This window comes from Mya arenaria, chromosome 12 (genome assembly GCF_026914265.1).
Source record: "Mya arenaria isolate MELC-2E11 chromosome 12, ASM2691426v1".
NCBI classification, from domain to species: Eukaryota; Metazoa; Mollusca; class Bivalvia; order Myida; family Myidae; genus Mya; species Mya arenaria.
In genome coordinates, this window is record NC_069133.1 from 43,988,969 (window position 1) to 44,001,740 (window position 12,772).

Genomic DNA, 12,772 nt, shown 5'->3' on the forward strand with positions numbered 1-12,772 from the left:
TCTTGTAGATGTTCAATTTGCACATATATTTTATAATTTATAAATAATAAGAAATTGAGAGTTATAATGTGTTTCGCTAAAAAGCGTTTATTCTTTGTATAAGTATATGCTAGCAATATTTTCCAAATATCTAAAACACAAAGGTAGATCATAACATCTTTTTTACCAACTACACATTGTACGCGTTTTGACTTGCCGTACAAGAAGGGGAAACTAGTTGATGTTATCATTGAATAAAGTACTGTTATCCATTTTACTTTTTGTAAATGACTACATGAATAAAATTAGAAACGGATTTAGGAAAACATTTTTTTTCTAATATATAATCTATTTGATACTGTATTCTTTTATTTCAAGGTAAACAGTTCACTGTTATGTTTTATTATGTTTGTTTGTTATTCACGTCGGAAAATAGCTCATTGAGCTCAGGTTTCTCGTTGAAATATACCCGACTTAAAAAAAGATTTTTAGGAAATGTTTGGTTCTTCAGAAAAATATCATAAAAAGATATCATTAATTAAATAGAGATGAAAAACTCTCTTTTATTGGTTTTATTAGTGAAAATGTGCGTATCAATTTTAATCGTCTATATGTATATATTTCAAACCGTCGCATTTGATGGGCAATGATTTTGGTTTTTAAATCTGAAATAAAAATAAAAGAACACTATTTGTTTTTATTTACACACAGTATACATATCAGTATAAAACAAGGCCTCGAAAACGCGCAGTGTATTTCAAATACAAGTGGCACAGTTCAGCATAGTTTCATATAAGAAAAGGAATATGGATAACTTAAAACATACTTAGATATACGGTTAATGACTTAAGGACTCAGTCCCCTACATCATTGACCTATTAACCGTAGGTCCGTGCCGAAATCAACAGTCTGTAACAGTAAGCGCACGCGGGTTTGTTCGACAAACCATTATTGTTTGTCACGTGATAGCCTCTCGACTAAAGCAAACGGTGAATATATACCAAGTATTTAATAGTTTAAGGTATACTAGTATACACAATTTCGTCCACTATTTTAACAGATGAAATATGCCCATGGCTTAGACTTAAGACAATCTCAGATACCGAGAATGGGCTAAGTGGTTCATGTTTTCAAATGGTTCTTTGCAATTGAAACAGTGTTGTCAGAACTTGCAAGATTCGACAATAGTATTGCCCTGTTCGCCAAAGTAGTTCTTGGGTAGTATGATCACATCGTTGGATTCCACTGTAAAATAAAATATACAAGCAATTAAAAGAACATGCACACTTATGTTTTGAAGGAGATGCAGCTTCAATACCACAGTGAAATCATCCACACTACGTTTGCACAACTGTTAATAATGCCATCATCTACAAAGGTAGCTCGTGAATTTATAGAAATTATTTTCCAATTGCAGTTAGCATGTTTTGACACTTTAGCCAGGTATTGAAGTGAACAATGAACACAATCCCGATTAGATGAGTTCGCTCATTTGTGTACAGCCACAGCTGCTATAGTGTGGACTTTTTTTACTTGCGTTAAGTTGCGATCTAGGATTTTTTAATAGTCGAAGGCTAATTTTACCCACTTAGTTTTTTAGCCGTCTCCGGGAAGGATAATGTTTGACGGTAGGGAGAGAACAGGTACTTGTATGCCACCGCCGCGGTCACACCGCCAACCACTGGGCCCACCCAATAAACCTAAATAATATTAACAAGATCAATAATAATCGTCATCATAAAAATCATTATAACCATTATCATTACTATCATCATATCATCTTTGTTCAGCCCACTACCAGGCTATTACAAACACATTCAGACTATGACAAAAAAACAAAGAAACTAATTTACCCAATGCAAGTCGAAATTATTCGAGACCACCGAAGATGCGAGGGATCTGGCGGGATTCATGCTTGCGCCGGTAAACGGAATCTAAAAAAGCACTTGTTTAATTACAGTTAAAAACTTCCATGTATTTTAGAAGAAGAATATGATCGTACAAAAACTGAAAAAGTTCCAATTAATAATAACTAAAACTATCTTACAAAGGCATGTTTTAGTTAAACGCTGACCTTCCGTGGATTAAAGAAAATGTTTTGATTAAAACTTGAATTTCTTTATCCTAGCAGCATGAAAACCTATGACTTTGATGATTACCATAACAACGTCACGGTAAATTGCACCCGAAATTTAATAACTTCCGGTAGTGTGTAAACAATAAAGGTCAAAGACCTTTCAAAAATGATCTTCTAATTCTCGATTTAAGTTGTAAATTGGTATAATTTAATTTTTTTTTCACATTTTGTTTCTATTTCGAGCTTAAATCAGCACTGAAAGTGAACACAAAGTTGAAGAAATAAATCAATTTGTGACGTTAAAATAGATTCAAGATAATTGATATAACTACTAAAATCCTTTACTAAAATGTTCATTATGCTTACAAAGTTTGTGTGAGGCATACATCCGATGAACTTTAATAGATCCGGTATCAATTGTGTATGTTAAAACGCTGATATAGCAGTCATCAGCATAACATTGCTTTATCTACCCAAATAGTTTATACAGAACGACTTTGGGAGTATGTACGCTAGTCTAACACTGTAACACTGTATTTAGAGCCTGTGTCAATTGTGTGTGTAAAAACGCTGATGAAGCACTCATAAACATTGTTTTCTCCACCAATCATCATCTTTTACCAATTACCGGTTGTTTCTTGAAGTACTTACAAACAGTGTGCAACCAGTGTTTAAACTTTATAACACCGTATGGGATTTAATTATTTTTGACCAATGGGATTGAACCATTGGGTATTTTGTACTCATTATTGAGATAAGATGTGTGCACAAAATGAATCAAGAATCAAGGAATCATCAAGAACTTGAACATATATATTATTTGCAAACTTTAATTTAAGTTCAATTTTTAGTGATATTAAGATATTATACAACTTATGAAGTTCAGAACAGTGATGACGAAATTTGCTTTGCCAAAAAAATTATATGCACACGAATGTTTGTTTTTTGTTATCGGAATTAAGCTTATCTTAAACCAACATTTTAGGTCAATTGGCGCTAGTTCTACACATCTCAATTATATACGTGTGTTTTCATTTTCTTTGCGGAAGGGTTTACAAATTACAAGACGCATGTTGGTGACGCCTTTGAAGATAAAGAATGATACGTGGTCGAAACTCCACATGCTCATTTAAGTAAAAACGACTAAAATTCAAAACTGAGGTTGTGTGATTTGTATACCAGAACCGGTTGTTTATTCCTAATTGACGTATCTCTCTTAAAGCCCTTTACATGCTTGAAAACACTTAACTCATTTATCTAAACACTCGAGATACCAGTTTTATCTCAATATATGCATCTATTTTCACCCCGAAAAAAAGATCCTAATCAGAAAATTGCAAATCTGGTTGATTCAAACTCGTATTCAATATTATGTCTGACATATTTATTAACCTTTTGCATTCATTTTCACGCACTTGTTACGAGCTTATTCATGAAACAGAACTGTCGTGAATGCTTATATCAAATTGCATAAATATATTTAATAGAAATCGTGAGCATTGGCTCACGATCTGTCAAAGCCTAAATTATGAAGTACTCTAAAACGTGATTTACAAAATTTGAAAGTATAAAGGGTACGCCCAAAAGTCCAGGTTAAGTAAACCTATACCCAAACAAGGATTTTATACAATTAAGAGAATGCGAACACATAGTTTAAAATAGACCAAATAAATTGATGATTGCTGATGAAGGAAAAGCAAAGTTATGATAGTTTAAGATGCACTCTTACTCGCAAATAAGATTTACCACAATTAATAATATCGTTTTAATATAACAAATGTCGCAACTAATACTTCTTGTGAAGGATACCGAGCTTTTTTGAAAGAAATGAGCATAAAGCACGGTATTTCTACCTTATAAAACTATAGTAGACCACTGTAAATCTTTTAGCATTCACCAATCATTTAATATGTTTGCACTATCTGCTATTAAATACACAGTTACAATCCTGTGACCAGTAATTAATATTTTCCATAAATGCATTATTTAGTAAGTAGTTAAAGGTTTGTCAGTCAAAAGTGATGTTTGTTTTATGTTTATGTATGTATTGATTTTGAGTAAGAGTGTCACTTTAACAATTGCAAAGTTAAGCTATGATCACCATTTGAGGAAAATTAAGTTATGATGACTTTCAATGTCAAATGATCAGTTATTAAAGCAACCTACAAAGATATTGTCACTTTTGGAGGCGGGGTAAAGCAATGATTATATATTGAGATATATGGAGGCAAGGTAAAAATATGAACAATTTTGAGGGGAAAGAATTGTTATGACTACTTGCAATAGCAAAGTAATACCATTATCATTTATGGAACAAAGTGATAATGATAATGTTCAATTTCAAAGGTAGGTTATGGTCAACTGCAGAGGCAAAGTAATGTTTTGGTTATTTCCAATTACAACGTTAAAAGTGACTAACGAAATTAAAAAGTTAAATTATGACCACTTTTAATTACTCTAACAAAAGAAAAGTAAAATTATGAAGACTTTCGAGGGCAAAGCAAACTTATTATCTCGTTAAATAGCTTACAATGAAAACATGAACAAAATTATGCATATCATCAATTCGGCGACAATGAAAAATGAATGGCAACGAATTTGTCTTACATAAGTTGCCATTTAGTGGAACATGTTTTGAAACTTGTTACGGATATGTTATTAAGCTTGCTTTATAATTTTCATTTACTCGTTTCATTTTTTGGCAACTCGTGTTAGATTATATATATATTCATTATAGCAGGATAGGACTAAGTTCACTCACAGAGGCGAAGTGAAGGACGGAAACAGTGAGCCCAATACCAAGGGCTGGGCTTCCAAGCAAGGCTCTGTTGGGGTCTGTGCACCCGCATATGGACATGACCAGGATAAAGGTGAACACCAACTCGCACACAACCGCTTGGCCACCATTGAGTTCAGGATTTACTGTGTTCAGTCCAAGGTTGTCGTTCAACTCGTCAGGAGTCACACTGGTAAAATGAAATGTTAGAAATAAGGTTGGATACAAATAAAAGCTAATATGTGATATCGCAATTTTCAGTAGAGCGAACTGTTAGATCAGATGCAGGGTATAAGTTTGGTAATAAGAATTCATCATATGTTTTCAGCCAATGAACGGTTCTTCGGCCTGTATTAGGACCTACGCTTCATCGTTAATAATTTCAACCTTCAACGGGCTATAGTGTCAGTACTTTATTGTTGTTAAAATTATTGAATTAAATTTACAATCCGTTTAGCCGTCCTTTTTAACAATTACTTCCGATCAGATTGGAAACAGTTACACACTTGTTTCCCATGCGTTGAATGCGTACCGGCCAATTAAAAGGAAGGTAACATTCTTAGTCCGTTAGTAGAAACGCTCGCTCCGCCCCTTTTTAATAAAAACGATTTTACCTAATATCTTCTAACTATTTCGTAAACGAAATTAATTGTGTTTTTAACAACCGTAAAGTATTTGAAGGTAAAACTGCTCACAACTACAGTCGTTTTAAAGTTTGCTTACTTTTTGAAGCAGTTGTCTTCTTACTTTTTACCGCAACGACTGCGTCACAAAATGCTATTGGATCTAAATATATGATATGTCAAGTTAATTCATGCGATGAATGAACATGTACAATGAAAACACTTGTAAATTTTGTACCCTTTCAACAGAAGAGAACCAAGCATCCCACCACAACACTGGGCCACCGTGTAAAGCACTGCACGTGCTGGACTTATCTCCAAAACAACGGCCATTGCCAAGGAGACTGCTGGATTCATGTGACCTCCAGACACGTGACCAATCATTTGGATACATACGGCAATCATCAGACCAAATGTCAAGCCGATCTGAAATAATACATCATCATCATCATCATCATCATCATCATCATCATCATCATCATCATTTGAAATAACTACATAACTTGTTAATAAGATTATATAAAAGTTCCTTATTACCCTGATGAACTTCCCAGCTGTGTCTGTTATAGGGACTATGTCTACGGCTGACATGGTTCCAATAAACACGAACATCAGTGTGGCTATGAACTCAGCTAGTACGGCTCTCCACAGGGACACGGTCTTCAGCTCCTGTGTATTTATGTTCGAAATATATTTACATTATTGTTATTGAGAACGCAAAACAACGTGTCTAAATACTCGGCAAATACCGTCCGCCATAGGGACGAACTCTTCCTCTTTTGGTGAATTCAATAAAAAACAGTGGTCAAGGATGAATACGCTGTCAATAAATATAAACATCTCTTCTGCTTACCTTTATGTACAAATTAAACCAAAATCTAGACTCGAGCATGTACGATTAGCCAGCCATACGGACCAGCTCTTCAGGTATAAATCTTTTTGATAAAATGTCATTTTCTATTGTATTGTTAAAGATCTGGCACAAATAAAACAATCTTACAAACGTTTGTAGTCAATTGGAATTCAAATTACTCAAAAAGCATGCTTGACCTGAAATGGTACATGTACGTACTAGCTTAAATTCAAGAGTTCAAGAAAAGCTGTAACAACTCTATTTTGTGGAAATTTGCTTTTGGTAGCAGACATTTAAAGATAACCAGAGGTTTGTAAAGTATTGTTAGATCATTATCATCCGAAATAATAGCTGTATGTAACCTGCAGCCAGTTTCTGTCTTCGGTATTGTCTCCCTGTCGTAGTTTGTCGAGGCGAGAAGCCAGATACAGGAAGTAACCATCAATCGGCGACATGACGTAATCGGCAGACGGCTTTCACCTTAAACATATATAATAACATTTTGTACTTGAAATTTGCTTGGTAAACTGAACATCAGACTAAAAGTGTGCATAATTTATGCTTCATTTCAAATTGTATGGGCTTTTTTCTGCGTTTTATAGATTCATAAATTGTCAGAACATTTACGTTTTACTGCAATTTCACTGAAAGTGTAAAACCATAAATAAGGCGTGATTTTTCCCGTTTGTTAAAAACATCAATAAATGCAGATCAATATCAAGTATGTGCTACACTTTTTTTTGTTCTGAAAAAAGTTAAATATGTTTTTACAATGTAATTTTATTTCTTCTGAATTTCTTCTTTCGAAAATATGATATAACTGTCGTGCAACTTGAAAACCATTCTCGAGACTCAATTGCTTTTTAGTCAACATGTTTGTTTCTCTTTTTGTAATCCTGAAATACTTTACTTGATGCCTGCAGTCATTACCAGGAGTTACGTCCTACAGCACTTTCATTGCTTTGATTTTATTTATGTTTGTCTTCCGGATGCTCCTTTACGTTTCAAATAAAAAACAAACACGTTTACACATTAAAGAACAGTAAATAATAGAAAAGTAGAGCACAGTGCAAAAAGAGATAACATCGATAAATTACACTTAAAACGACTCCCAAAACTCGATCAGGGAAGAAAGTTCCCCATGTGTGCAATGATATAACTACTACTACTACTTCTACTACTACTACTACTACTACTACTACTACTACTACTACTACTACTACTACTACTACTACTACTACTACTACTACTACTACTACTACTACTACTACTACTACTACTACTACTACTACTACTACTACTACTACTACTACTACTACCGCCGCCGCCGCCGCCGCCGCCGCCGCCGCCGCCGCCGCCGCCGCCGCCGCCGCCGCTACTACTACTACTACTACTACTACTACTACTACTACTACTACTACTGCTACTGCTACTGATACTGCTACTACTACTACTACTACTACTACTACTAAAAATAATAATAATGATTATAATACTATTAATACCACTACTACTACTACTACTATTACTGCTACCACTACTACTACTACTACTACTTCTACTACTACTTCTACTACGACTGCTGCTACTACTATAATAATAACAATAATAATAATAATAATAATAATAATAATAATAATAATAATAATAATAATAATAATAATAATAATAATGATAATAATAATTACTACTACTACTACTACCACTACTACTACTACTTCTACTACTACTACTACTACTACTACTACTACTACTACTACTACTACTACTACTACTACTACTACTACTACTACTACTACTACTACTACTACTACTACTACTACTACTACTACTACTACTACTACTACTACTACTACTACGCTGCTGCTGCTGCTGCTGCTGCTGCTGCTACTGCTTCTACTACTACTACTACTACTACTACTACTACTACTACTACTACTACTACTACTACTACTACTACTAATACTACTACTACTACTACTACTACTACTACTACTACTACTACTAATACTACTACTACTACTACTACTACTACTACTACTACTACTACTAATAATAATACTACTACTACTACTACTACTACTACTACTACTACTACTACTACTACTACTACTACTACTACTACTACTAATAATAATAATAATAATAATAATAATAATAATAATAATAATAATAATAATAATAATAATAATAATAATAATAATTATAATGATAATGATTATAATAATGATGATGATGACGATAATGATGTAGTACTTATATGTGTGTTTTGTATTACTAAGTTCAATCTTGATCAAAAGTGTTTTATGCATAAATAATTATGATTTACCTGCAGCGTAAAGAAATATGACATTGTACGCCGTCTATATGCATCTCAGGTTGTTTTCTATGGTAAATGGTTTAATAATTGATTGACACGCTGACAAAACTATTTCATTCAAGTTTATTTACACTGGCACAGGTTTCCAAATATGATTGTAAGCTTTAAAATTTAAAAATTAATATTGTGAAAACCTCGACATGGGTTACTACGTAAGTTACGCACTATATAGGCCAGAGCTGCAGTAAATCATCATTACATTAAATACATTTCCTACAAACAAAATCACTGATTAAGGGCTTATGATATGATGGTTTGTTTAAACAAAGAAATGATCTCAGTAATTTGAGTAGCACAGGGCCGGTATTCATTAACGTCTGAGACAAACAAAATGTCAATTTTGATGGTAAATCGCAATTATTGTTAGAATTGAAGTCTCTGTTTCAAACAACCTGTTTTGCAATAAAGCATACATCTTTTGTCAATAGTTTGTTTCTAAAATAAATGTTTATTGATTTGTTTTACAGCAATTATTAGTGTTTGGAAAATTGAGCTTTCAAACCTGTTTGTTAGAGTTTAAGGGTTTCGTGATTTTCTTTAAACCCTAGTGATAATAGTTAATATACACACGGCGCCAAATCCTTTTCACAGCCATATTCATATCCAAACGATATATGGCAATAAATTAAACCTTGAAATAATTTAATTCATAGTGGAAATTTAAAATCATGCACAGGAATGAAGTGATATTGATGATATGCAATCTTCATATAGAGAAAGTTGGCCATGCATTATCCTAATGAAGGCCTTAATAAATATCATATGTAGGGCAATTTAATGCTTAAGTATATCACACAGTATAACAGACTCTACTAAAATTTTGGTTCAAATGAACTATTCGGCAATTAGCATTGGGATAATTTGCCAAGCTGACTTGGGCTGAGTTGGGTGTAGCAAATGATAAGCAAACTTTTGACATGGAACATTTAATTAACATTAAATAACACAAATGGCACACATTAAAGAAGATAAAAAAGAATAACTCAATTATGAGTTTTTAAAAAAAATATTTCACACAAATTTGAAAGCTATATAACGAAAATATGAGACTATTAGACAATTTCAATTTACGACTAAGATCGACTTAGATCTTAAATTAAACGATTCCCTGGTCAGGAATAATATAAACTCGTAATATAACTAAATTCTAAATTCAGGTAAATTTCACTGTCTCAAAAGATAAATGTATGCCTTTGCATATAAACGATTGTATCTTATTTGCATCCTATATTATAATATTTAACTCAATATCTATTATTCAATGACTACCCTTATTATAAAACCTACCATTCGCGGTTCAGTACAGCGCTGTAAAATTGAACATATACCTGTTTAGAGCGACACAGTAGAATATGGCTCAGTGTTGCTATCCTAAAACAGACTCAGCATGTTTACCAATAACACTCTTGTCCGAGCGACCTAACAACAATAGTAAAATGTTCAAGTATTGAGTCTTGAGTCTCAGACATTCACATTCCAGTGATGATTTTATATACAGACGGCTACATATCTATTACATAACCAAACGCATATCAGACGCATGAACTTATAATGAAAGGAAAATAAATTTAAATATTCATCATTGAAAATTGAATCTCAATCATCGGAATGAAGTAATCCATATTAAGTAATCTGCATCAAGCGAAAATCGGTCATGCTATTAACTATCAAAAGCCTTAAAACATTTCTCTCGTATCAACATTTTAGGCATGCTAGATGGTTTTATCAATAAGGGATTTGTGTAATAATTCACTCTGAAGCCGATGTTTTCACAAGGTTATTCCGTAAAATTTATGGTTTCAAAACTATTTCTCAAACATCGAAATTGTTGTTTAAGGTAAACCATCCATCAATGGTATGAAAAGATGTGATAGTGCATTTATATAAATATAGACATCGATACTATTTCAGAATTTATTTTAAATTGATTTACCTTAAAGTTTATAGTATTATCCAATACTAATATTATTATATATGAACTTTTAAATGGAGGTAATAAACAAAAACATATTATGATTATATAGATTTCACATTTTTTTTCTTGAAATTCTTTTAAATACCGTTCACATAGATAATTGTATAATTTATACTGAATTTAGTTGATTTTTATCGAGTGTAGCACATAAAAAGTAAATCTGTGAAATGAAATTAAATTCAATTCGAGTGGAAGTCTGATCAGGAATATATGATGGGTCTATATGATGGGTCAGTGCACTTTTTAATAGTTTAAATTATCACTTATGCCTATGTACACACAATATTATATTAAGTTTGTATCGTTCATGCACTTTTATAAACAAAATCATACCCATAAGTAAAGTCTGCCTGTATTTTGTATTTTAACTTAAATGAACATCAATTAATTACCAATCGTAGTTTGTTTCTACTTTATTTGAATGTTAATAAATGAACATAAATGAAAATAGTACATAGAGCGTACATGAATTTATCTGTTTTATCCCCCGCCGAATCGAAGGTTTCGGGAGGGGGATATTGTTTTGGCGTTTTCCGTCCGTCCTTCCTTCCGTCCGTCCTTCCGTCCATCCGTCCGTCCGGAAACATCTTTGGTAGGCATTGACCAGAAAATGTTCAAACTTGGTCAGATTGTCCCCTTGTTTAATTTAATCGAGACATCGTGCAAATGGACTTAACTTAGATCCGAATATTTCAAATCAGCAACGCCAAAAACCTTAGCGCGTTCAAAATTTAAGTTCAGCTTTTCGAACATATTACAGGCATAATTTCCGACAATCTTATTCGAAACTGGAAAGCAAAATAATACATAAACATCTTAAAATTGACTAATCGTCAAGCGTCAATTTATATACAAACATCTGAATCAAATCATGGTAATGTGTACTTACAATTTAGATGATGTGATGCAACGCAGTCTTATAGCCATTTATTTTGTGCAATTATTATCTGTAAGTTTTCTAGTGTTCTGCATAATATTCAACATACTGGACCAACACTTTTTAATTTACCGCTTCACATTATTAAAATTTACTAAAATATATGTATTGAAAAACTTCAGAAATACTGCCTCCTCATTAGACAAAATATGACGTTGATCACTAGATTAAGTAAAAAGATCTCAAACAGTTATTCTTATATATATTTTCAATTATACGTGTTAATGAATTTCAAACATTACATAGTCAAAACTTTGATCAAACAGGTACATAAAGTTTAAAGACATAAATTGAGCAGTCAAAGTGCCAACAAATAAACTGACGCAAAATATTCTGTTTACTAAAACACACATAAGATACTTACTGTTGAAAACTATTCTTGAAAAACGATCTTCACAATTTAAAGTCCTGGAATCAAAATATTTCCGATACCATTTATATAGCTTAGCATATAAAACCCCGTCCACTGTAGTATCAGACGTTAGGTAATGATGTTTTAAACACCGTCTACTCTAATAGCAGGTAATTCATTTTTAAACGTGTTCTCTTTTTAAGTGAGCGAGTCTGTCTTTATAACAGTCAAATAGATGTAACCCGAAACAAAGTCTGATATATTTAGCTCTCTACATATCAAATAAATCAATCCACATTGAACCGGCACCGTCGATCGGCACAAAGTCCGCGCTTACTCTGAAAATTAATTTAGATGTAACCAAAACAAACCATGATATAATTTGGGTCTACATAATATATGCAATCGGCATCGATCCATATCAGCGCACTGTAACAGTTGATAAAATTAATAAGGATGCATGCTAATCAACTCTTATCACGATATTGAAATCTTTCAATTTATATTTTTATGAAAACTACAGAAACAAGTACAGAAGTCGAAAGTTATATAAACCCCTTTTAATGGCACAGGATAAACGCCAAAGACATAGAAAACAAAAAAACAAAAAATCAGAAACCAGAAACATGGTAATATGCCATTCATCATTTTGATGCCTGCTAACCCAATTTTCTTTATGGTAGGGAGAATATATTTGTCCATTTTAGTTTCAGATCGAATTTGAATTTGATTTTATGAGTGTTATAGAAAAACATATTATCACGAAATCAATTACGATATTACAATGAAATTAACAAATTTTCTGTTTCTATTATGCTTA

At 32.6% G+C, this 12,772-nt stretch overlaps 1 protein-coding gene across 1 annotated transcript; it reads right to left on the minus strand.

Moving 5' to 3' along the window:
* Window positions 1–662: 662 nt before the first annotated feature.
* On the minus strand, window positions 663–12,278 carry LOC128212333 (aquaporin-5-like). The gene is made up of 8 exons (XM_052917732.1): window positions 11,965–12,278; window positions 6,671–6,788; window positions 5,993–6,124; window positions 5,694–5,881; window positions 4,818–5,022; window positions 1,833–1,913; window positions 1,568–1,679; window positions 663–1,224 (listed from the first exon to the last, which is right to left on the minus strand). Exons 2-8 carry the CDS (start codon window positions 6,761–6,763, stop codon window positions 1,142–1,144), a joined length of 894 nt encoding a protein of 297 aa, XP_052773692.1. The 5' UTR covers window positions 6,764–6,788; window positions 11,965–12,278; the 3' UTR covers window positions 663–1,141.
* Between the last annotated feature and the right edge of the window lie 494 nt (window positions 12,279–12,772).